This window comes from Marmota flaviventris, chromosome 5 (assembly GCF_047511675.1).
Source record: "Marmota flaviventris isolate mMarFla1 chromosome 5, mMarFla1.hap1, whole genome shotgun sequence".
Taxonomy (NCBI): domain Eukaryota; kingdom Metazoa; phylum Chordata; class Mammalia; order Rodentia; family Sciuridae; genus Marmota; species Marmota flaviventris.
In genome coordinates, this window is record NC_092502.1 from 61,767,049 (window position 1) to 61,793,915 (window position 26,867).

Genomic DNA, 26,867 nt, shown 5'->3' on the forward strand with positions numbered 1-26,867 from the left:
CTGCTTCCCAAGCCTGTCCTGGCAGAAGCACATGCTGTCACATGATGCCTCCCGCAGCACGCGTTCCCACCCCGGGTCAGGCTGTTTATCCCTTCCTCAGGAAGTTCATCTGAAATACACATCTCGTGACGGCCTTTTGGCTGCACTAAATCTGTTCCAAGCCTTGCAGCCGGAGCAGCAGCTGAGTAACTGGAAGGGGGGACACGGGGAGAGGAGAACAAACGCATTTGTAATTTTTAGAACAGAGCTAAGAATAAAAGAAGGGTCAAAAGAAGAACTTGATGTGGCCAGCCCGGCTCAGCCCTGGGGCTAGGGGCCCAGAGACTGTGGCTCTGGCATGTAATGAAGGCTCACCTGGCTGCCCCCATGCCCTACCTGCCAGCCTCCCGGGCACTCAGGCCAGACGCCCAGTGTTGGGTTCCCAGAACAATTTGTCCCACCTGATGGTGAGTTAAGATCTGGGAACTCGGGGCCCAGTGGCCATGTTTGGAGCTGGTCACACAGGGCTCTGCCACTGACAGGGTAACCCTGATCAGATTGTTCCCCTCGTCTAAATCTCATTCCCTTTCCCACAGAATGGCAAGATATGGCCCCTTCTGGTGTCCCCTGCAGGGCTCCAGGCAGGCCACGCCTGGAGTGGTGACAACAGCACCTAGCTCTGTGCCCTAGCAGCCGTTAGGGAACAGCCGGGTTGTTGAATGAAGGAATGAATGAACCGAACAATGAACAATGGCGGGAGACTGGGTTCTTCCGTGTCTCAGAGGCCAGCGTCTAGAGGGAAGCCATCCAGAAATGACATCACCGGTGCTGGATGGGATGAGAATTCCCACTCTTTCCCAGGAACTGCAGTAAATGGCCCAGAATTATTGTGGATTATCACACATATCAGAGCTGAAAGGGCTCAGGGTGATGTAGTGACCAGGCATGTCAAACACGTGGCACCATACCACTAGGTGACCGTGGTGCTGGTGGCTTCCATGCCAGTTTCTCTCTCTTGACACAGGGCTCCAGGCTACAACTACTAATCAATCGTGGTCGGTGCTCCTGAGAAAATCTAGCTGCTACTCTTTGGGCTGGAGGGGCCTGAGACCCCAGGAAACAGATCTGTCAAGGTCATTAAGCAAGTCAGGGATGGAGTCAAGGATGAGAACCTGGAACTTAGAGCGCTAACAATGGTTTTCCAAGCGCCAGGCCCAGGGCAGAAATGAGTAGGAAATGGCAGAGACCTCAAGAAGCACCAACCAGGTTAGGTGAAAATAAAAATGACTAATGAAAGCCCAGTCCCCAAGACTGCTCAGCTTGGGAACAGGCAGGTGGGGCTAGAGGTGCAGAGTCAGCTGGGAAGAAAGGCCACACCTGCCCAGGCCGGCCCAGCTCCCTCCAGAATAGGCCATCCCATAGGCACCCTAAGATAACACATCCCAGGGAGCTGGCCACCCTCTTCTTTTTTCCCTGGGCCCATTAGCTCAGCTCCCCCTGCTCCGCTTAGAAGCCGAGTGCAAATTAATGGAGAGTTAATCAGCTGAGGGAGGATATTAATAGACCCAGCCCCACCCCCAGCCTTCCTGAGCTGATCTCAAGCTGGAGGAAAAGGAGCCTTCGAGACATGTGAGGGAAATGCTTCACTGGGGAACGAGAGTGGCTTGAAGGAATGGCTCAGAACAGCCTTTGGGCTGTCAGGGCTAAAAGAACACTTGGAGATCCTCCACTATCCAGGGCCTTTCACTGAGGCCAAGAAACTCAGAATTACCTCTCCCCCATTTTTCTGGGGGAAGGTCCATGATCTCATCAGAGTCTAAAAGAACTCAGGGACTCTCCTTTGTCCCCAACAGATTAAAAGCTACTGATCCAGTCCATGTTCCCTCTTCACGCACACATGGGAAAACAGAGGCCCACCAAAGGGCGCTACCTGACCAAGGTCACACAGCACAGAATGGTCCAACACCTGCTTCATCTAGAAACAGTTACCAAGTGCCCTTGTGCTCCAGCCCTAAGAACCCCGAGGCACACAGAGAAATGGAACACAATGTCCCTGCCCCCAAAAGTTGTCAATCTTTATAACTGTAGCTTGTTCTTCACCCTCCCAGACTGTTTCCATAGCAATAGTGCCACTCAATTGTTAGAACACAGCTCGGACACAGGCAGCCAGGCGCGGTGATTCCCACTCGTCTCAGGGGGCCCCCGGATCCCAGCCCAAGGCTTTTTGTTTGGTTTGGTTTGGCTTAAAATAAATAAATATATATATTTAGTTGTTGATAGACCTTTATTTTATCTATTTACATGTGGTACTGAGAATCGAACCTAGGCAAGTGCTCTATGGCTGAGCGCCAGCCCCAGCCCATTCAAGGTTTTGATACTGGTTGTGTCTGACCTGTGGCAGGAAAGAAAACGCTGCAATCGAGTCAGTGTGTGAGGGCCCCAGATGAAGATCACATTGTCCCACGGTCTGAAGACACATGTGTACTGGCTGGTCACCCACAGAGGAAGCCACTGCCCAGCTGCTTCAGGAGGAGGCAACTCTAGAGCCAGGAGTCGAAGGGTGTGTTCACTGGATGACCACGTAGTAGGCCCTGACAGCGTGCAAGGCCCAGGACATGACCCACAGTATGGACACAGACCCACAGAGTATGACGGCTGTGTGGGGGTGAGGGCGGGCCCTATGCACACAATCAAATGCACAGCAGGTGCACAGGTGAGAAATGGACAGAGCCGGCCTTGGGCAGAGCTCTTCCAGCTGGGAGGACCATCTTCCTCACTGAGCTGGGGCCCAGGGGCTATGTGGGGCTTACTTGGGTCTGAAGCCATTCCATGCAATACAGGACTACAGCAGAGACCTGCTGGGGGCGGGGGGAGTCTGGCCAGAAGGAGTAGGGGGGCCAGTGCTGTCTAGGTGAGGACTGTCTCAGGAAGCAGTCAACACGCTCTGTACATCAGCTCTGCGCAACTCGAAAGCATTTTCAGAAGTTGGCCTCCTAAAGAGGGAAGGAGCCACACAGGGAGGGCCGCATCCTTGGTGTTCAGAGAAGAAAACAGAGGCCCCGGATGGAGCCAGGACCTCGGCCCAATCCTGTTGACTCCTCACGGGCGTGGCAAAGGGGTTCAGTGTAGCAGTGATGGTATGGGCTCCTTGATTTTAGCCTTTTCCCTGACCCTTCCTACTGTGTGACTTTGGGCAAGTTCCTTCACGTCATTGAACTTCACTTTTCTCACCTGTAAAAACTTACAGCTAGAACAGGGAAAATCTAGACTCTTGGCCTGGTGCACAAGATTGCATGGTCAGGCCCTGCCTACCTCTCCTGCCCTTTGACCTTCTCGTGGCTGCCTCCTTCTCTTCCTTGGGAGGCCTTTCCTGACCACCAGCCTGCAGAACCTTTTCTATTCCTGGGCTCATTTCCTCTAGTTCCCTGTCACAAGTGACTGCAGCTGTTTCCTGGTCTGGGGAAATGCCTCCTGCCAGCCCGTGAAGTCCACTGATGGACACGGTGCCTGACACACAGGGAGTTGCGTGATCCTTTCTAGAAGGACTGGTAAAATCTGTCAGGAGGACCACCTGAGATGGCGTGTGGCACACCAGCAGGGCCTGTAGCACAAGGTGTGGTCAAGTTTCCACACAGGCACAGACAGCCACATCTCCGTTCCCCAGTCTTTAATGGGGGAGAAAATATAAAGAATGAATCAGAAGGAAGCCAGCACCCAGCTTCAACAGGGCCCAACCTATTTCATCCCCTGCCCTCCATGCCTCACCCCCACACCCACGCACTCAGAGCTTGCTTTGTCCCAGGCCACATATTCTTCCACCTAAGAGATCAACCACCGTGAGCCCCCAGGGCACGCGGGGTTGAGAGGTCTATGCACAGTGGTTCTTGGCACTGCCTTTTGTTAAGCATACGCAGTGCCAGTGCCACTGTAGGCCCCACCTGGAAGATGGGGACAGCTGTATTTACAATTGAGAGTTGTCAGGAGAATTAAATGAGTTAATATATACACAGGGCAGTCCTACCACAGAACAGGTGCTCAAGAAATGTGAGTCCTTCTCAGAATGTCCTGGCTCAGAAGGCAGACTGGGTTTGAGTCAAGTTCAGCTACTGACTTAACTCTCCAAGCCTCAGTTTCCCTATCTGGAAAATAATGGCGCTGCTTCATGGGGGTTCAATGAGACAATGTAGAAAACAGACTTTGGAGCCCCCAGCCCCAGAGGGTATGACTCTGGGAGGTATAGAGGGACAGGTTACCCCAACCGTGACTTTCTTTTTTTGTACCAGGGATTGAACCCAGGGGGGCTTAACCCCTGAGCCACATCCCCAGCCCTTTTTACATTTTTTATTTAGAGATAGGGTCTTGCTAAGTTGCTCTGGGACTCACTAAGTTGCTGAGGCTGGCTTTGAACTCATGATATTCCTGCCTCATCCTCCCAATGTAAGCCATTGGGATTACAGACGAGCACCTCGGTGCCCGGCTCTAGCCCTTACTTTATGGAAGTGACAACACAGGCCAGATAAGTGGGTGAGAACTGGCCCAAGTCAGGTGCAGATCCAGAGGAAACAAGGTCTCAAGAGACTGGGTGGGCAGGAGACTCTTGGCATGAGAGGGTATAGAAGGTAATGCAGCAGGGCCAAGGACCTTGGGGGCACACAGGAGTGCTGGCACTGTGGTGGGCTGGTGAGGCTGGGAGGGCCTACCTGGAAGAGCTCGGAGTCGTCAGGGCTGTACTGGCTGGGCTCAGTCTCAGAGGTCTCCGGGCACCACTGCAGCTCTCCAAAGCAGGTGGCAGAGTCAAAGTCGCTGGCGTCCAGCTGGGAGAGGTCGAGCTCAGGAAAGTCAGCGCAGAGTTGCTCCTCCCCAGAACCCCCACCCTGCGGAGACAGGAAGGAAAAAGACAGATCAGAGCTGAGCACAGCTTGACCCATGCAGGGCCCTCCTACACAGGATGCTGCCAACCCGGACCCTTGGCCATGGCCAGATTTTGCCAAATGACCCAAAACTATTAAGATCCACCCCCCCCCCAATCATCAAATCGACCAGTAGCTAAGCCAAGCCTGGGGGTACAACCTCCCTGGGGCTCTCGCTCCTCCTCCTCTGCACTCCTACACATCCCTCAAGCCCTGCCCACACGGCACCTCTTTCCTTTTACTGAAACTGTTTTGTTGAAAACTTGACTAGAGCCTGTAAACAGAGTTACTCCTTTATACAGCTGCCCCCACCTTCAAGAAAACTTCTTTTTTTTGAAGAGAGAGAGAGAAGAGAGAGAAAGAGAGAATTTTTTAATATTTATTTTTCAGTTTTTGGTGGACACAACATCTTTATTTTATTTTATGTGGTGCTGAAGATCGAACCCAGCGCCCCGCGCATGTCAGGCGAGCGCACTACCGCTTGAGCCACATCCCCAGCCCCTGCAAGAAAACTTCTTAAAGCTAACAATCCTCAATATTAATGAGGAAACAAAATATAGCAGCAATAATAGCTGACATTATTGAATGATGACCAGATTCTGGAGAAACACTCATGTTCTCAGGGACTTTAGAGGGTTATCTGTGATATCTAAAACACACAAGGCCACCCATTTCAGAAGGCAAGAGGCAAATAAAACCATAGCACCCCTGTATCCTGAAACACTGTAGAGAATAAGGCAGATCTATGGATCATCTCCGAGATAAATCAAATAAAAGACTAAGTTGTAGAATATCCACAGGAATATAATCCCACATGTATAAACAGAACGAAACAACAATCAAGCTACAGATTGCTCTATGCCGCATAATAAATATCCAAACACACCTGCCTGGCAGTGGGGGGTGGGGAGAAGGGGGTCAGTGGGACTCTGTAACAGCAGGTGGTCCCAGGACCCGTTATATCAGCATCATCTGGGAACTTGTTATGTCAGAAATAATGCAAATTCTCAGGTGAGGACCAGCACTACTGAATCAGGGGCAATCACTTTCTCCCTCCATTTCCCAAGTTTAACTGTCACCCACAGAAGGGCTGCAGACTCAGAGCAGCCTTGCTGGGAGGCTGACACAGCAGTGGGACACCACAGGGACAAGGAGGGCTGCCCGGGCCGGCAGATCTGAGTCGAGATTTCCCCCTCCTCAGCCATGAGACTCTGGCAGATCCCTTCATCCCTCTGAAACCCAACTGCCTCATCTGTAGAATGGGGACAGAAACAGCAGTACCTGCCTTATGGAGCCAAGAGCAACTTACAGCCTGCTCCAGTAGGTGCTCAGTAAGTCAGCTAACAGTAATGACACCAAATAATGGTGACGACAACCACAATGATAAAAAAGGTGTTTCACGGCAGGCAGAGAGGGTGGGACCTGCCGCAGCAAAAAAAGAAAAAAAAAAAAAAAGGCAAATGGGTGACACTTAAGAGAAACAGGTTTTGCTCAGGCCTTTTCCTTAATTGTTCCCACTTACAAGACTTCATCAATTATGAATAAATGTATATTATTAGCTCAACTTGACACAGGAAAAAGGCTTTTATCCAAATTTGGGTCAAATGTCTTAATTGGCATTTTGCAAGAGTCCTGCCTGTACGGGCAACATCACAGCCACATCCTCACAAGTGGCCCATCTCTGGCTTTCAAGCCAGGCAGCACTGCGCCCAGCAAGTCTCTGTCTACAAGGCCATACCCCACCCCTGCGCTCCACCTGCCCCTTCTTTCTCCAATCCACACACATTCAGCAGTCCTAAATATTAAGTTCTGAGTTACTGTGAGCTGGGTCCTGTGCCAGCAGCTGCAGCCAGGGGTGAAAGAGACACCACTGTCCTCTTGGATCTCATATGTTGGGGGGACAGGAGGATGATATTAACAAATAATCACTTAAATAAAATGCAATTACAGTTGTACTCCCTTATCTGTGTTTTCAGTTGCCTGTTGATCCACTGTAGTCTGAAAATATTTAAAAGAAACTTCCAGAAATAAGCAACTCACTAAGTTTTACATGGGGGGGGGGGGCGCATTCTGAGTAGTATGATGAAATCTTGAGTAGTTCTGCTCTGTCCCACCAGGACATGAGTCATTCCTTTGTCCAGTGTATCCATGCCGTATAACTACCCACCCCTTAGTCACTTAGTAGCCATCCTAATTATCAGATACACTATCACAGTATTGCAGTGCTTGCATTCAAATCCAAGTAACTTATTTTACTGACTAATGGTCCCAAAGTGCAAGAGTAGTGACACTGGCAACTCAGATACACCAAAGAGAAGCCATGAAGTATTTCCTCTAGGTGAAAAGGTGGAAGTTATCCACTTAATGAGGAAAGGGGGAAAAAAAAACAAAAACATAAAACCCTATGCTGTGGTTGCTAAGATCTACAATAAGAATGAATCTTCTATCTATGAATCTGTGAGGAAGGAAAAGAAATTCATACTAGTTTTGCAATTGTACCTCAAACTGCAAAAATTATGATCACTGTGCTCAGAAATGCTTAGTTAAGATGGAAAAGGCATTAAATATGTGTATGTACGCATTGGGGAAAAACCAGAGTCCATAAAGGACTTGGTACTATCTATGGTTTCAGGAATGTATCCCCTGAGGAGAAGGGGGAACTGCCTTACAAATTGCAACTCCCAGAGGAATAGATGAACACTTCTGAACCTGGTTGGGAACCTGAAGACGAGAGGGAATTGGAGCTGCCTTACCCTGTGGGTCCCCAAGGCAACCCCAGTCCCCTGCAAGCTCCCGTCTGTCAACCACTTCAGTTATAAAGCACCATCACTCAACAGCTGCCCCCACCCCAGGAGACTTAGGCAGATCCTCTCCTTTCCTCCTGGAAGCTCTGTCTCCTTCACACCCAATCAGACTGAAAGGATGTAGCAGCTTTTGCCTGTTCTAGGCAGACATTTGATTTGTTTCTAATTTTCGGTCTTTATGAGTTAAGTCTTCAATATTTGTGTGTAAGTCTTTGTGTGGACATATGTCTTTGTTTCTCTTGGGTAAATATCCAGGAGTGGAATTGCTGAGTTATTTGGTAAGTTTATGTATAACTTTGTAAAAATGACAAACTGTTCTCCAAAATGTTGTAGCACTGAACACTGCCATTGGCTGTAGGAGAGCCCAGCTGTTCCATACCCTCACCAAGACCTGGTATTGTCAGTTGTTTTAATTTTAAGCATTTATCCAGGGGGATGATGAGCAAAGGCACTGCAATATACAGACTCGGTCCCTTCCTTTGTTTGATGCCATCTTAGTGGGGGTAGGGGATCTCATCAATATTTCATGCAAGATGGGGAGCAGCGTTCCGGGGAGAGGAACCTGCAGGGGCAAAGACAGTAGGGACTAAGCTAGAGGCATCAGTGAGGGGAAAGGCAGGTGGGGATGGGATCAGGGAGGGATTGTAAGGGATTTGTTTTTTCATTTGTTTGTTTGTTTGTTTTGGTACTGGGGATTGACTCCAGGACCGCTTAGCCACCAAGCCACATCCCCAGCACTTTTTATGTTTTATTTTGAGACAGGGTCTTGCTGAGTTGCTTAGGGCCTAGCTAAGTTGCTGAGGCTGGCTTTGAACTCACTATCCTCCTGCCTCAGCCTTGCTGGGGTCACAGGCATGCACCATCACACTTGGCAGGATTGGGTACTACTCCAAGTGAGATGGGGTGGGGTAGCCCAGAGGCAGGAAATAGCTGAGGCCATTGGAGCCATCCAAGACAGGTTAGGCAGGGGCTGGTCATCACCTAGGGCCCGTGGGACACAAGGGAGGGCCAAAAGCAGAGATACAAGGGTGCCGGGCAAGAGGGGGCCTCCCTGGCCAAAAAAAGTCCCCCCATGATAAGCTCTCTGGGGAGCTCTTTCACTGTGCTCCTGGTTCATCCCTCACCCCAGTTACTCAGAGTGGCTACCTTTGTAAATCTGTTTCCTGCAAATAACCTTAGAAGCAGAGTCATAGAATCAGACCAGCCAGGTCGGAGCAGCTCGGAGAGGTGACGGGGTAGAGGTTGGGGGTCATGGTGGGCAATTTGGGAGGTAGTGACCCTCCAAGAACCAGTTAAAGCTCCAGGCACACTCTCCCAAGATGCATGTGCACACACAAAATTTATATACAACTTTCAGGCCTTCACAGATGCGGCTTAAGAACCTCTGGCCTGGCTGATCTTTACTCTGCAGATATGGAAACTGAGATTCAAGGAGGGAAATGGATTTGCTCAGGGTCATTAGTGAGTATCCTTCCCTTGAAACCATGCCATGCCTTCTTTACAAAATGCTCATAAATGGCCAAGACGACTGCACTTATTGATCACCCATAGGGGCTTGACATACTGCAAGTGTAACCAGCATGTGAAAACCAAGAAACCTCAGCTTCACGGCCTTGTCAATTAGGCCTAAGACCACTCTCTGGCTAGAAAGCATCAAGCACTGCATTAATGGTGATTTCTGGCCTTCTCTGTACTGGAGAGGCTTTTGAAGGGGTGCCTTGAGTGACCCAGTTCTCTTCAGTCTGCACTGAGGTCTTCTCGCCCATCCTGGCTGCTTTCCTCCCAGAGGCTCTGCTAGTGGGGCTGGGCGGGCAATGCAGGACTAATAGCCTCTCCACTCATGATCCTCCAAGGGCTGTGCTCAGCGCCACATGCGCTTCCTCTTATCAGTCTCAAACAACCATGCAAGGCAGGTGCTGCTGTCCCCTCGTCACTAGCATTACTAGTGGAGAAACTCCAAGATGGAGTCACTAGTGTTAGTACGCTAGGGCTGCCGAAACAAAGCACTACATCTGGGTGGCGTCAACAGAAACATCTTATGCACAGCTCTGGAGGCTGAAGTCTGAGACCAAGCTGTCAGCAGGCGCGGCTCCTTCTGAGAACCCAGGGAAGGTCTGTGCCAGACCTCTCCTGGACTTTTTTTTGGGGGGGCGGGGGCAGTTACTGGGGATTGAATCCAGGACACTCGACCACTAAGCCACACTCCCAGCCCTATTTTGTATTTTTTAAATTTAGAGACAGGGTCTCACTGAGTTGCTTAGCACCTTGCTTTTGCTGAGGCTGGCTTTGAACTCACGATCTTCCTGCCTCAGTCTCCTAAGCTGCTGGCATTAGAGGCATGTGCCATGGCGCCCAGCTCTCCTGGGCTCTTTGATGGCAATCTTCTCCTGTCTTTTCACACTGTCTTTTCCCTCTATTGGAATCTGCGTTTATCCAAATTTCCCATATTGGATCAGGGTTCACCCTAAAGACCTCATTTTAACCTAATTATCACTGTAAAGATCCTGTCTCCAAAAAAAGTTCCATTCTGCGGTCCTGGGCATTGGAACTTCAATGTGTCTTTTTTGGGAAGACAACTGAAAAGCCACAGCACCCCAGATGTCAGAAAGGTGAAGCTGAGATTCAAATCCAAGTCTTTTCTCTCCCTACAAGGCCATCACCCACATCCTGTTTCTGAAAATGAGAAGCACCATTCAAGGCCATTTATTCAGAGTTACAGATGGGGAGGTAAAACTTCAGACCCAAGCTGGGAATGGCCCAAGTCACATGGCAAGTTCATGGATGAGCGAAGTCGAGTCTAGGACCAGACGTGCTGCACTGTGCCCAGCTCCTACCAGCCTCTCACCATGTCTGCTGGTCTCCTGGTGCCATGCCTTCAGCAACACCATGCCCCCCTATTTGAAAGGGCTGAAGCTTCCTCAAGCCAGGGAGATAAATGACCCTGGCAGGGGATTAATGGTGTTTCATCCAGACTCTCACATAAGTGGCTTCATTGGAAGCTTGTGTATCTTGTTGGAAATCGATTCCCTGCTTAAGAGAGAATGCATCTTCAGGAAAAATTGGTGGCTCCACTTTCCTGGCTGCAATCAGCAAATGGCCGAGCTTGGTGCCTGGTCCAGAGCCGATTTTTAGAATTATTGGTAGAAGGAAGCAGGAGGGGCGGGAGGGTGGCCCCAGTGGCAGCTTGGGTTCCAGACCTGTCCGGTATTCACCATGTGTCCTTCAGCAGGTCACCTTCCCTCTGGTTCTCACTGTCCCTCTGGAATAGAGAACTTTAAACTAGCCAGACCCTCTGGACCCTGCCTGCACACATCTTTCTTTTAATCCATCTCATTTCTGGGATCCATGGAGGCTTTGGGGAACTATTTTGGCAGAACTCAGCATCTAATGAACAGATCAATGAGTGACTTAATAAGTAAATTTCCAGGGGGAGGCAAAGGGCAGAAAGAAGGTCTTGAAATGGGAAGAAACCTAGAAAAGGTGGGCAGAAGGGCAGGCCCTGGCTCCGCTTCTGACCGAAGACTTCGAGATCAAGACATCAGCTTTCACTGCTTGTTTCTTTCTTTGTTTCTTTCTTTCTTTTGATACCAGGGATTGAACCCAAGGGCACTTAACCACTGAGCCACATCCCCACCCCTTTTTCTATTTTTTATTTCGAGACAGGCTCTCACTAAGTTGCCTACGGCCTTGCTAAATTGCTGAGATTGGCTTTGAACTTGAAATCCTCCTGCCTCAGCCTCCTGAGCCACTGGGATTACAGGCATGAGCCACCACACCCAGCCATTGCCTGTTTCTAAATGCAAAGTAGGGATTTTTTTTTTTTTTTAATTAGTCATACCTTTCCCCGGGGCTCTTACAAAGGTAAAGTAACATAGGTTGGGAGCCCAACATGTGTCGGACACACCATGAATGGTAGTCACAGGTTGCTATGGTCTGACTGTGTCCCCACAGAACTCATCCCCATGGTAACAGTATCAGGAGGTAGGGCCTTTGTGAGGTGGGTGGTCAAGATAGACACAGCCTGGCCAAGTGAGTCTGAGTAGATACCAAGAATGGCTGGAGTGTCCGTTGGGACAAGGGGGCTCAGTTGGTTGAGTTCCACTACTTGTGAAGAGCCTGCCTGAAGAGGAAGCCAGCACGGGCGACGTGGAGAGAAGTGGGGAGGGGGGGGGCTTCTGACAAAATAATCTGTCACTTGTCACACTTGGAGCCAGCTGTGCTTGAAGCCAGCAATTCTCTGTGCTTTGCCATTAGGAGAGCAAATCATTTCCCTTTCTAGATTTCATACCAGTGGGAATTTCTATCACCTATCAATGAAAACGTGATGACTAATTTATCTCTCCCATTAGAAAAAAAAACAAGATTCTCACTGTCTTCTAAGTTAATACAAAACTGCTAAAGAAGATTCCAGAAGGACAGTAGCAAGAGTAGCTGAGCTTAGTCCCCAATGAAATATTAAACAGCATCATCAGAAATAGGACTCAAACCATGCACATAAAGTAAAACTCCAGGAAAAGTTGAAGAAAGGAGGGGCTCTAAGCCCAGCCTGAAAGGACCAAGCACCATGAACTCAGAGATAAACCAGGTCACTGGAAGGGCATCCCCTCCCCCACCAAAACTCTCAAGACTAAAACCTTCAACCTGGCACTCAAGACCCCTTCCCCATGGAAGCATCTGGCCTTGGGCCTACCAAACCTGGTGATGGTCAGTCCTTTACAGCAGATCCCGAGCTCCAGCCAAACAGGTACCTGATCAGGGTTTGGTTTAAGGTAACCCAAGAAAAAGTCCCCAGATAAGAATGAGTCCTCCTGTTCAGAGAGCAAGATGGGCCGTGCTCAGAACTAGGCCACTTGGCTGTGCCTGACCTGGCCAACTGTGAAGGAGCCAGTCACCAGTGTGCAGCTCTTAATGACAGGCAGAACAAGAGGGAAGAATCCTGGGTCCCGAACACCGCCCTTGGCCTCTATCTGTCTTGGGGTCCCAGAAGACTCAACTTGGAGCTCATCTGGCCTCTGGCCATGTTGGGAGTTTTCTGTTACTTGCAACCAAACCTAATCCTATCCAGGTCCCCTCAGACTTTGGTACAATGCCTACCATCTCTTACCCGACCAGCTGGTTGGGTTTACCAATGCTCTCTGTCCTCCCATCCACATCCTTCAATATATATGGCACCCACCAGCGGGCCTGCTCCCACCAGCTGAGCTGTCTGTGTACCGGGAGCCAGTACCCATTTATTACTACAATCACAAAATTCAATTAAATTGTTTAAACACAGAAAATATGAGGACAAAAGAAGAATTCTCAATGAAAACTAAGTAGAAGGCTGTGGAAGGATCCAATAAACTTGAGTTGCTAACACAAAAACCTGCTGTCAGATTCTTTGTGGATGAGATCATGGTGAAAGATTAGGAGACACCTGTAATCATCTAGGATTCTGCGCTCACACAGCTTGACCAATGTCTAGTGAGTTCTTGGTCTGTTGGCATAAATACTCAAACTGGAAATTGGAGCCCTGGCACTGTGGGTGTGGACCCTGCAGGAAAAATGACTTAGAATTTCAATCCTGGCACCACAAAGAGTCCTGTACTGAAAGACCAGCAAAAAATGAACGTGCAGGTCATAGGCCTTCATTAAGATGATGTTAGGCATTAAGTTCTGTGATTCAGTGCTTTACCTGACCTTTTCCCAGGAATTCCTCTCCCTAGCCTCCCCCTGACCTCCCAACTACAGTTCCCCTCTCATCAGATAAGAAGGTGCCGATTATACAGGATTCCAGCCTTCCTAGCACAGGAAATATAGCCTCAGGCCAGACTCCCGGAACACAGCAGGGTGTGGGCACTAGAATTGTCTGCAGTCACTGCAGTCACACTTTTAGAGACCAGTATCTTATTTTGCAGATGATGAAATGGAGGTTCACAGAGAGGAAAGGAGGAGTCACCCAAGATCCACACAGCCAGCTCCTGGCAGGCTCAGGACAAACTGGGATCTCCCATGTCTCCTGTCCAAAGCTCTTTCCAAGGCCAAGTGTGGTGGCGCACGCCTGTAATCCAGCGGCTCTGGAGGCTGAAGCAGGAGGAGCGGAGTTCAAAGCCAGCCTCAGCCATTTAGCAAGGTCCTAAAGCTACTCAGTGAGACCCTGTCTCTAAATAAAATATTAAAAAGGGCTGGGGATGTGGCTCAGGGGTTAAGCACCACTGGGTTCAATTCCTGGTACCAAAAAACAAAACAAAAAAAAAACCAAAGCTCTTTCCAAAATGACAGTCCACTCACTTTCTCAATCGCTGTGGCCCATATACCCACATTAGATTCACGCCCCCCACCTCACCCCACCCCACCTTAAAAGGTGAGGGAAAAGATAGAAAAGGAAGAGTCCTGGGGCAGCTTTATTTTCTTGGTCCTCTTCTCTGCCCCTGTTGCCCCCAGGCAGCCCCCATCCCACAGGGGTCTGAGGCCTTGGGGTTACCTGAGGTGGCGCAGCTCCAGGATAGCCTGGCAGATCCCAAGACCAGCCTGCTCTCCTCTGGCACTGAGGTCTCAGAGGGCACCCCCTCTCCACCTTTGGCAGCATGGATCCTGGCATCTGACCAGGCTCAGGAAAGCGATGGTGTTTTTAAACAAGTAAAGGTTGAATTATATTCTGACACAAGTGCAGGGCGTTTGGGGGGCTGCGTGCTCTGCACATTGTGTTTGCCTGCACTTACAGTCAATTTTAGGCACTTGAACTCAAGGGCCTCTTGAATTCAAAGGCGAGTGCCGGAAAGGCACTATAGCTGCCAAGTGATGGGCAGGTAGAGTGGGCAGGATCCATGCAGCCAGGGCTGCCCTGGCCCTGGCTCTAATGGCTAGTTACAGGGTGCTAAGGCTCTGCGTCTGCAGACCAGCCTCCTGCATGAAGTGCTGTGGGGCCTCAGCCCTGGCCCAGCCCTCACCTCCCTAGACAGCTCCCTTATCATCCCCAATGAAGTGTCGCTCCCACATGGGCTTCCCCGGCCACTGGACCCAGCTCTGGCTTCCCAACACCCTGCTGCAGTTCCCTCATTTTTCACCTGCCATTCCCTGAGATTCCCTCCACTGGCCCTTTCACTGTGTTTTAAATTGTGAGAAACAGCCAGGTGTGGTGTTGCACACCTGTAATCCAAGGCTTGAGAGGCAGAGGCAGGAGGATTGTGAGTTCAAAGCCAGCCTCAGCAACAGTGAGGCTCACTAAGCAACTCAGTGAGACCCTGTCTCTAAATAAAATACAAAATAGGGCTGGGGATGTGGCTCAGTGGTCAGAGGCCCCTGGGGTCAATCCCTGGTATTAAAAAAAAAAAAAAAGTGGGAAATACACATATACAACATGAAATTGACCATTTTAACCATTTTAATAATTTTTGGCATTAAATACATCCACACTGCTGTTTGCTCATCACCACCATCCCCTCCAGAATTTTCTCCCATTTTAAATTCATCTACTTGTTTATTGTTGGCTCCCTCAACCACACGGCAGAAGCCGTGTCTATCTTGTCCCCTGGGGTATCCCCAGTGCCTGGCACACAGTAGGTACTCAATAAAGATGTGCTCAATAAACCTAATGAGTGCCATGTAAACTGTCAAGGGAGTTACACAGAAGCGAAAGAGCACAACTGTGGGAACTGTTTCCATATAGCCCCAAGACAAGGTCAATTGCCTGGTAGCCTCAGTTACCAGATAACAATTTCATGTCTTGTCAAACTCTACGGGGACAGAACCGCTGAGAGCTCCTTTTCTCTCCTGGTTCTAGACCCCTCTGCGAGGTCAAGAATGAAGACATACGATCACATGAGCCACCTGACACCAACACTCCCTGTTTCAATACCTCAGCTCTACCCAAGACGGCATTTTATCAGTGGCTGAAGGGCGGACACAAAAATAGACTGTAGGGATCAGATGCCACCCTCAGCTGCTCTCTGGACACTCAGGAATGGTTGAAAGGCCTTGGGAGGCCTGGGGACCCGGGGCCGGGGTGGGGTGGGAATGCACAGTAGTACACAGGGATCAGAAGGTAGAGCCAGAGTCAAGAATAGGGTGCCTTGGGCACCCAAAATTTCCGTAGTCAATTTTTAAATGCGATATTTTTAAAATAGGCATCGATGCAAAAATTCCATCCATAATTAATATAAATACTTACATCCTAAATAAAGGCAGGATCAGCACTGCCCCTTTTTCCTTTGGCCTCAAGTTCCAGTATGGCTATGCGTGACACTTGTGTTGTTCCTGCCTTTAAAATTTTTATATTTTGTTCAGCATGTACACATTCCCCCCAATTATTATGTTTTTTAAACACTGAGTTAAAATATCATTTATTTTGATTGCTGAATTTTTTGACATTCCCTTAACTTGCCTGGAGCCAAGTGCCTCTTAGCCTCACCCCGGTCTCCACCTGGGGAAGGGGGAACTGTTTGTCCAGGTGACTGAAATGGAAGTGCACCCTTGGTCATGTCACTTGGGCCTCTGATTCAGTATCTCCACAAAGGGACCTATGAACCTGGACTTGCCATGAGATTGTCCGAGCCAGGTCTGGTGAGGTGTTTTGGGTAGAAAAGTGTTTGGAAAACTGAGTCCTTCTCGAGGGTACTGCATGGGCTCTCGGGCAGCGGGTGCTGATGGTTTTGAGGAGAGCTGCAGAACATTTGCCCTATTTACAATGGAGTGAATATTGCTAAATGAAGAGTTTGCTTAAGGAGAGTCAGAAATGACAGCAGATCCCTGGTTCTCCTCCAAATCAGGACACCCTCTCCCATACCCACTTGCTTCCTGAATGAGAAGGAAAGCAGAGCCAGGCACGTTGGTGCGCATGCCTGTAATCCCAGTGGTTTGGGAGGCTGAGGCAGGAGGATCTCCAGTTCAAAGCCAGCCTCAGCAATTTAGCCAAGCCCTAAGCAACTCAGCGAGACCCTGTCTCTAAAGAAAATATGAAAAAGGGCTGGGGATGTGGCTCGGTGGTTAAGTGCCCCGGGTTTAATCCCCAGTGCCAATCACTCACTCAATCAATCAATCAAGGAAAGCAGAGTTTTGGTTGGCCCTCGGGAATGTGCCATTCAACAGACGAAAGGGCCATCATCAACATTCCAATCACACACTGGCAGCCGCTTTCCTTCCTTGCAATAATTTCTGGGGTTTTCTTAAACATGGAGTGTGCCTGGAGGAAGGGTGGAAGGCAGCCCTCCTACTGTTTTAGGTGGATGAAGGTATCTGGTTTGAGTTAATGAGAAAGTTCTGGAAATGGAGACTGGAGATGACTGCATGGCATGGGGAACATACTTATTGTAAATATCACATGTATTTTGCTATGGTAAAACAAAAATTTTAAAACGTCTCAGAGACCTAAAGACTTGCCAACCCTGCCAGGTGTGGTGGTGGACACCTGTAATTCCAGCCACCCCGGAGGCTGAGGCAGCAGGATTGCAAATCTGGGGCTAGCCTCAGCAACTTAGTGGGACCCTGTCTCAAAATGGAAAATAAAAAGGAGCTCAGTGGTACAGCAACCCTGGGTTCAATCTCCAGTAGCACCAGAAATTTAAAAAAAAAAAAGGAAAAGAGAAGAAAAAAGGTAGCACATTCGCCCAGAGGCCTTCTCCAGGGTGCTGCCGTGTCCCTGTTCCCTGTCTCTGTTCCCATGTCTCGAGTCCTGCCTGCCAGGAGGACAGAGGCTGAGGGAGCCGGGCCAGGGCTGGGCTGCACAGCCCTTGGCCTCTTAGCACTGTTATAAATAACACAGAGACAGGCAAGAAGGGGGTCCTGGCGGAAGAGTGAAGGTCACGCAGCCCCTTTGTAGCATCTGAGAAAATGTCACGCTCAACAGGCCAGGGAGGTTCAAGCTCCTTCAGGCTGGGGCTGCCAGGATGACTGTGGCCTTGCTGTGGAGCCAAAGCCCTGGGGAAACCCGCCTGCCCAGGACGGGCAGCCTCGAGGTGGTGGCTCTTGGGGGTTCTGAGCAGGGAGGGACAGTAGGTCCCTGAGGAGTCCCCCTTCCCAGTGGGCTGGGGCCTGGGCAGGCAGAGCCCAGGCCAGGGCTACACACCTGGGCTTGTGACCTCCCCAGGGAGAGGTGACTCAGCAGTCCTCCCCCACCACTGCCCCTGCAGCTGCACAGGGACGGCAGGGGACCTACAGCCCCATCTGCTCTGTGGTTCCCATGCTGGGCTCCCTGGGAAACCCCTGCCTGTTCTCCACTCCCACAGCCCAGCCAAGGCCCTGGGCTTTGAACAGGGAGGGTTTAGGAGGGAGTTAATGAGGTTTTGCGTTTTTATGAACCAAGAGCCGGCCATCCAGTAGAAAGCCATCATACTCCTGTTTAACCTCAGTGGATTCAATAGTATGTGCTTGGCAAAAGCCACATTTCTATCTCTTTCTTACACAGGAGAAATAAGGCAATGCATTTTGCATCTGGACTCTATATTTGCACAGACTCACACACACATACCTATTATTCATACACACTATTTCATGGGCAATTTAAGAGCTTTATGAGGTTAATTTGACCAAAACCCCAGATTAAACCACCACTTCCCAAGTACATAGTTCCTACCATTCAGTCTCTAAGCAGCTCATAGGAGCCCAGCAAAGTGGGCGCGCCCCCATATTACAGATGGAGAAGCTAAGGCAGGGAGGGGAGGGGATAACACGCTTTGCTGAGCTAGAATATGAATCCAGACACAAGTCCCAAACCTATTACTGCCCCCTACTCAGGTTGACCCCAGCAATTAATGACACTGCAGGAAGAGTTCATATCCTTGCTCTGTGCAAGTTCATGTTCAGCAGACTTAGAAATAATGGAGATGGGACAAAGTCTTCAAGGCCTTTTTGTACCTTTGGGTGTCTTCTTGGGTTCAGGAAGCCCAGGCCACAGACCTTCGAGGGATGCCCAAGGAGGACCCGGCAGGGGCTTGCCCACCACCCCAGCACTCAAGGCAGGACTGAGAAGGGTTCACCCTCCTATGGAGAACACTCCCCTGAGATCACAAAACTTGGAAGTCTTCATGAGGCCTATAAGGCCAAGATCAGGCCACCCCAGGGCCTGGCCTGCCTGCTCACCCACCATCTGGACCCAGCCAGGAGGCCATCCCAACACCCAGATCCTCCTCCCTCACGATGGCTGTGGGTTAGCCTCGGCACCAACTCAGTGACCGGCTCCCCTCCAGAACACAAGCTGTGAGGGGAGGGCCACCGTGTCCTCCACCGAATCCCCGGGACCTTCAGCAGGTGCTCCCTGAACCTTGGTGGGAGGTGGTGGGGCCACTCCCAGGTCCCCTGGCATCTTGCCTCCCGCCTGCCCCTGCACAGTGTGGGAGAGGGTCCTTCTGCCTCTGTGTGTCCCCGTGGACAGCCTGCTTCCCTTCTGCAGCCAGATGATGAGAAACACAGACCCACGGCTCCCAGATAAAGCTGGTGGGAAACAGATTCTCTCTGTCCCCAGCAGGCCCTCCTTGTCATGTGGCCAGTGAGGGCCAGAGGCCAGGGGGGAGGCTCAGCAGGCCCTGCGGCCCAAGGCACTGGCTGCTTCTGGCCACCATGGAGTCCACTTGTGCAGAGTGAGAACTGAGCATGCCCAGGAGCCTGTGTCCAGCGACTGGGTCCCAGGGTGGGCGCTGGTGTTCCCACACTCCCCGCCCCCAGTCTCCGCACTGCACACTGATGGACAGAGGCACCCAGACTAAGGCAGACGGGGACACAATCCTACAACACCTGATTTCATCTAAGCCTGACAGGCCGCAGGCAGGGAGTCAGGAGTCCTCAAACACACAACAGTGAGATGGAGCCCCTCAAATCCCTGCATGCATGTGACACCAGAATCTACTTTTCTGCCCTACTAGGATTTTCCTGACCCACTGGGATTGGGGATCCTGGGGCTCAAAAAATCCTTTCAGCTCTAAAGTAGACATTCTCCCATTTGTTTCTCACAACAGGGTCAAGGTTAAGCCACTTTCCCAATAGGAAAGCTGAGGTTCAGAGAGGGAAGTGACTTGCCTAAAGTCACACAGCTAAATTAAAAGGAAGCGTGGGACTAGAATCCCAAGACCTCTGGCTCCTGGTTGAAACAGTAACAAAAAACACTGACCTGGGAATCACAACGCTGAATTCTTTGTGCTAATGGCAAGGGAATGTGGACGGGTTCCTCTACATCTCTGAGCCTCAGTTCTTTGTGTTCCAACACTGGCCAGACTTGGAGACCATGATCAGTCAAATGGGGCCCTGGGACATGCAGGGTCAGCATGTGACATCTGTGCATGATTGAAAGTATATACCAAGGGGAGGAACCAACCTAGATGCCCTTCAATAGAAGAATGGACAAAGAAACTGTGGTATACATACACAATGGAATACTATTCAGCATAAAAAGAGAATAAAATCATGGCATTTGCAGGTAAATGGATGGAGTTGGAGACTATTATGCTAAGTGAAGTTAGCCAAATCCCAAAAAACCAAACGCCGAATGTTCTCTCTGATAAGTGGATGCTGATCCATAATGGGGGCGGGCGGGGGGCTGGGGGGAGCATGGGAGGAATAGAGCAACTTTGGATAGAGCACAGGGGAGGGTGGGGGAGGGAGGGGACAGGGCGGGTAGGAAAGACGGTGGAATGAAATGGACATCATTACCCTAAGTACATGTATGAAGACACGAATGGTGAGACTCTACTTTGTGCACAACCAGAGAAGTCGAAAAATTATGCTCCATATGTATACTATGAATTGAAATGCATCCTGCTGTCATGTATAACAAATTAGGATAAATAAATAAAATTTTTTTTAAAAAGTATGTACCGAGGGACGGAGCGTCGCGGTGGTGCATGCTGCACGGTGGGCAGATGTGTGGGAGATCTGCTTGCTCCTTGATGAGCTCCTCAAAGTGTGGTCCCCAGAGCAGCAGCCGCAGTCTCTCCTGGAGCGTGTTAAATACCACAGCCTCTGTGCTGCACCTCAAGCCTCCCCTGCCCATCAGGATCCACTTGACAAGATCCCCCGGAACATGCGCACATTCAGGGTTCACAGGCAAGAAGTTCAGAATCAGTGAGACCCAGAGAGCGATGAGGTGCCAGCCCCAAGTCCCCCCAGCCTGCTCTCCCCATTAGTGGAGGGGAGACCACACTGCACTCCAAGACACTAAAGGCCAGCAGGCCAGCGACAGTGACCCAAGTTTTCTCTCCCTCCCAAGAGGCTGGAAGGAAGGAAGGAAGGAGACCTCTGCGTTCACTGTGTATCTGGGAGGCCAGGAAAAGACCCCACGGGGGCAGCAACAGATGGGGACGGGGTGGGAGCACAGAGGAAGGAGGACAGGGAAGGAAGTCAGCATAAAAAATAAAAGCGACTGCAGGGCCCAGGCAGCTCCCAGGAGGCAGGCGACATGGGAAGCCCTGGGCCCTGGCTCACATGCTCAGTCAGGAGCTGCCAGAAGCCAGCAGGCCAGGAGGGGCAGAGGAGTAAGGCCCCCACAGCCAGGCCAGACACAGCACTCAGAGTCACTGCAGGAACCATGCAGGAGCTGGGCAGTGGACCTCACCCCAACAAGGGCCAGCCTGGAGAACATTATGTCAACCAGAAAAGCTAGACAGTGGGACTGAGAGGTGTAATCCTGGCCAAAGATGGAACCTCTTTGGGCTCAGTAAAACAGCATGAGAATTGTCCCCTCTACTCCCTTAGAGTCTTCATGAGGAATTAATGAGCAGAGATTTTGCAAAGCACGTGGTGCCAAGTGCTCAAAAGACAGTGGCCATTAGTGAGTCCTGAAACAACAGCTGGAACAGCAGCAGCCTCTCTGGGCAGAAGAGCCTTTTTGCAGCTTCCTTACCACCCCATCACTGAGCAGACCCTTAAATTCTGAGACTGGCTCCATCCACACCACCACCAACTCACACCCTGAGGTAGCCATGGCTTCCTGCCTCTGCTTGGGTCCCCCTTCTAGGCTGCTGGACATAGAGCAGCCACGGCCACAGATGTAAGATGTAGATCTGAACCACTGGCCCCTCCATTCCATCCCAGGCAAAGACCAGATCCCTGTCTGTGGTCTGCAAGGTCCTGAAGGGTCTGGTCCTGCACTCTGTGAATCTGCAGACCATGCGAGGAGCCCTGAACCTTCTAGAGCTTATCACGGTGGTAATGGAATTTTTAGTAACACCCACTATTGTATCCCTGGCTCCCAGCACATAGTAAGTGTTCAGTAAACACTCGGGGAGCAAATGACTAGGCGCCCGTGTGTTCTCTGTCCGCCATATCACCATGGGTCTTACAAGGTCAGGACATCCCCCCATCTACACGGGGGGGAAAACCCTGAGGGTGCCTGATCTTCAACCCACGCCCGTGACCCCCAGGGCCAGCACCAGAGGTCCAAATGTTTCTAGATCTGATTTTCTTGAAAGCAGCTTTGGGCCACAGCCAGGGAAGGCGTGTGCCGCCGGCCTCGGAGCGAGCGCAGATGAAGCCGTCTGGCCCGGTTGAGCCAAGACCGGGACATGCCAAGATTTAAAAGCATCCGGAACCCATTTATTTATTGTTGTTCTTGCACTTCCAGGCTATTTTGAGCTTCAGATTGATCAGTCGGTCCCTCCTCCCTCCAAATAATTGCTCCTGAAACACCCAAGATGCACCTGGCCCCACCTGGCAGGGCTCAGCTACCCCACCCTATCCATCACAGGACAGGTCAACGGCAGGAGCCCAAACAGGACTGTCTGTTCTCCATCATCGGAGGCCTCTGTGAGTAGTAAGTGCTTTCCCTGAGACGTCCCCAACAGTCCCCAAGGGAGGTATTATTAGCGCCAGTTGAGAAGTAGGGAAGTTGGAACTCAGAGAGGTGAAGAAACTTGTCCTGGATCACACAGCTAGGAAGTGCTCAGGCTGGCATATGACCCCAAATCTTCCACATACAAACGCCAGCCTCCTGGTACCTAGTTCTCTTGTCGAAGCTCCCCACATGTCCCCTGGGTTGCTCATCTCTGAGTTCTTGGTACCACCTCTGTCACCACATGCAATGGCCACCAGTGCTGTTGCACCACTGGAGAAAAGGTACCCTCTCCACACGCACGACTGTGGCCACATGGGCTGAGTGGAAATGCAGGTGACACTGAGTGACCCCACTTGTTATTCAAGCGAGGAGTGGATGAGTGGGTCATCTAGCTGTCACAGCTGCACACACAAGGAAACAATTAAGAGTCTGAGCCGGGGGACGTAGCACACGCCTGTAATCCCAGCGGCTTGAGAGGCTGAGGCAGGAGGATTGTGATTCCAAAGCCAGCCTCGGCAACAGCGAGGGCTGAGCAACTCAGTGAGACCCTGTCTCTAAATAAAATACAAAATGGCAGCTCAGTGGTCGAGTGGCCCTGAGTTCAATCCCCAGAACCAAAAACAAAAAAAAAGTCTGAGGGAAGAGGAATGAGGAGTTGATTGGGGTGGAGGAGAGCAGAGAATATTCACTTTCTAGTTAATGTCCTTTGCTCTTTGAAGGTTTTTATTTACTATATACAGGCCTCAACCCAACCTTCAAACCCTACTGCTATCCCCATGGAGGCGGCGTCCCTCGTCACCCCAGCTTGTCCCTCCTCTCGGGATCTCTCTGGGCATTTAGGCCACTGGGCCTGGTCCTCCAAGGCCTCAGGAGGGCAGAAGGCCCAGTGTCTCCCTCCACACCGGGCTGGGCCTCTGCTGGAGGCAGGGTGGGAGTGGGCCCCAGAATCCTGAGGAGTAAATAAATAGCTGCTTTCTATCTTGGTCCATGGCCTCCTGAAGCCAGAGGAGCTGGGGGGTGGGGAGGAGAAGAAGACAGCAGAGACTCAGGGTAAATTCCTCTCCTGGCTGCCTGCCCAGTGCTTGTCCCTGGGAAATGACTCAAGCCCCACTGATGCCAGCAGACAGTCCATTTGGGCCCTGAGGTCACCAAACCTCATCATGGCCCTGCTTATTAAATACAGAGGTGCATGAGATAAAGCCACCACTTCTCGTACTGAGGCAGGGATAGATGGGGAATCTGTCTCCGTCCCTCTCTCCCCCTCTGCTCACCGAGGGTGCTTTCTGCCGTGGCTGAGGTGGCTCTGTTTGGCTCTTGGCCTTGGTTGGAGCTTTGCACCTGTCCCATCTCCCCCAGATGGTAGGAAAGGATCTGTTCTGGGCAGCAGCCCCCTCCTGAGGCCATCGGAGAGCTGGGCAAGATTTGGCCCCTAACCGTTGAGCCTCTCCTGCGTGCCAAGTACTTCACTGTCCAACAACCAAGTAAAGGCAGGCAGATAGGCCATCCGGCCCATTTTGCAGATGAGGAAACGGAATCCCAGGGATGGGAAGTAACATGCTGGAGATCACAGAGCTAAGGCAGTGGTAGTCGGAGCTCGACCAAGGTCTGCTGTCGAGTGGGCCAACCCAAGGCCGAGCAAGGGAAGGGCCAGAGCTAACTGCACCAGCCAGGCTACATGCCCACGGCCCTCTGCCTTGGCTCGGTGAACACCTGCTCTCAAGGAAGCATGGGGCCAACAGTGGGGATAGGACAAGGTGTACCCCTACTCAGAGCTCCATTTACCCCCAAGATTGACCACCATGGAAAGGTAGGTCATTTAACTGGTAAGGAAAACATTTCCTATTATTAAAAAAAACAAGAGCACATTAATGACTAGGCAGTAAAGGCTACATTACTGTTTTGACAGATAAGATATAAAATGTTTTTTTTTGCAGTGTGGGCTCTGTTTAAACCAGCTGTAGATTTAGCAGTGACAGACTGTTAAGAACATTGATTTTGGAATCAGAAAGATCTACATTAATTTTTGGCTTAATCACTCAACCAGCTGTGTGACCATGACTAAGATACTCAACCGCTCTGAGTCTTAGCTCCTTCATTTGTAAAGTGGGAATGAAGGGTAAGATCAGGGTCGCATAGTAAGGGGCCTGGTCTTTTCATTGAGCCAAGGGTCCCTCTGCAATGGTAAAGCCTATAAACTACTCAGAATGTTCACGGATGCATAAAGTAAAAATAAATGTTTTTAAATGCATAAAATTAGGATTATAAAGGAAACCAATAATAAAACAATACATTTATAAAAGATTAAAAGAGTGAATTTCTGGTACATTTTCCTTATTAACATATTAAGTAATGAAAGCGAGTGGCAAGTCTAATTATTACCTATAATTTCAAAGTAGCAATGAGCCTAAATATTTCTAGAAAACTGCAACAATTATAATGTGATATGAAAATATCTGTGACTTGCGATGGTGATAGTCATTGGCACCACTGGTACTGGTTTCCCCCGCCACACCCCCCCACCACCACCACCTACATTCAAGGAAATGCTAGATTTCAGTTAGAGGTTAATGCAAATGAACACAATTCCTCCCCCACCCCCCACCCCACCCCCTCCAGTTCAAAGACCTGGCTGGCTAGGCCAGGCTCTATCCCCAGACACAACAGGGCTGGTGGTCCCACCCGTGCGCCCACAGGGGTAGCTCTGCGCCTGTGCAGGGCTCAGGGTAGGATGTGGGTCAGGCCAGGCTGCTGGGGAGAGAGGGAGGTCCGCAAAGCTAATCCAGAGCTTAGGCCAGAAGAGGGATAAGCCCCTGCCAAACACGCACAGGGGCTGCCTCGGCCCAGAGCAAGCGTACATGAGGTCCCCTAGCCTGTCCCATCCCGCGCCTTGGTTTGTCCCCTTGGAATGCTACTCCCGCCCAGTCCGTTTCCCTTCGGATTTCCCACGTGGGGAACTGGCCTGGCAAACCCCACTCAGCTGCTCTCAGCAAACTTAGGCCCCGCCCTGGCCCTCGCCCCGCCCACTGTAGCCCACCCATTGGCCAGTGTCCAAGACACAGCACTCTCATCCCTATCCCATACCCGCCCACGCTGTCACTATCTCTTACAAAGACTTGGAATAGATGCTTACCTAGTGTTCCTCTCCCACCCTGGTCACTCCAAGTTGGCCTCTCCCAGAGTCACCAAAACCACCTTTAAAACATGGAAATAGACAATGTCCTCCCACTCTGATCAGAATGCTCCCAAGATTCTCCTACTGCACAGAGAAACCCAAATGCTTCCTGCTCCCGGGGCCCTTGCTGGCCTCCAGCATCCTCTCCTGCCACTTTCTGACTCATCTCCCCCACCCCAGGCACCCTGACATTCTTTACATTTGTAGCTGGCCACTGCCCCCACCCCTGGGCCTTTGCACAAGCCATTTTTGCCTGGCTGGCTCCTTCCTCATGTTTGGATGGAATGTTACCCCTTCCCAGAGGCCCTCCCAGACCACTTCAGAATGACCCCTCCCATCCCCTCCCTCACACTCTCCCTCCTGGGGTCTAAATAAATGGCTTCCTGATCCATATCATTGTCTGCAATGATCCGGTCCACAGTGTGTTGTTTGTCCACCCCCACCAGACTGAAAGCCCCTGAATGAATGCTGTCTTGCTTCCCACTGGATCTCAGCACACAGTAGGCACTCTTCAGATTGCACAGAGTGGGCATATTTTGTGTGGGGAAAATGAGCTAAGCTCTTGGCATGTATCATGTCATTTAATCCAGCGACGGGCATCGTTCCGGTTTTACAGAAGAGGAAACTGAGGAGCCCAGTGGGGTTCCCCAGCTGGTTGAGGGATGTCTGAGCCCAAAGCCGGGTTCTCAATCACTGTTATTACACTGCTTAAAAAGAAACAAAATCACGCGCCCCACTCCTACTTAAATCATCCCCACAGAAGACGCAGGAAGGAGCCCACAGAAAAACAGGGACAGGTGGGGCTATGACACTGCATCCCAGGTCCCCTGATGTGTCACCTCATCCTGCTCAGAAGCTGCAGCCCCCAGGACCCTGGGCCAAGGGCAGCGGGCTGCAGGCTACAGCACTCATGTTGGCCTCAGATGCGCAGGCAGCGCCCTGGAAGCTGCCCCTGCTGCCCTCTCCTCGGTGCCCTTTCAGGGCCTCCAACCTCCCGATCAGGTTTCCAGAGCTGTGTTGTGCCCTTGGCTTAAGAAATTCCCCCAGGGAGACCTGCCTGAGAAGCTGGAGGGCCAGACCACACACAACCCCCAACCCTGCCCCCCGCCCCACACACACAGGCACAGACCTTGGAAGCCACTTCGTCCAACCTCCTCCACCTGAAGCTTTACTGGCCGCCAGGGCTGCAGGCACCTCATGGGGGAGGTCCTGGCTCATCTCCATTCTCATCTCCACTTACAGGAAAGGAAACCTGAGGCCCAGAG

The 26,867-nt window shown here is 50.9% G+C and overlaps 1 protein-coding gene across 1 annotated transcript in view; it reads right to left on the reverse strand.

Moving 5' to 3' along the window:
* Ppargc1b (PPARG coactivator 1 beta) overlaps positions 1-26,867 on the reverse strand; it is a 103,028-nt gene that overhangs the window by 25,818 nt on the left and 50,343 nt on the right. The window contains exon 2 of the mRNA XM_071612245.1: positions 4,680-4,853. Within this exon, the coding sequence (XP_071468346.1) occupies positions 4,680-4,853 (174 nt within the window). The remainder of the gene's footprint in view (positions 1-4,679; positions 4,854-26,867) is intronic.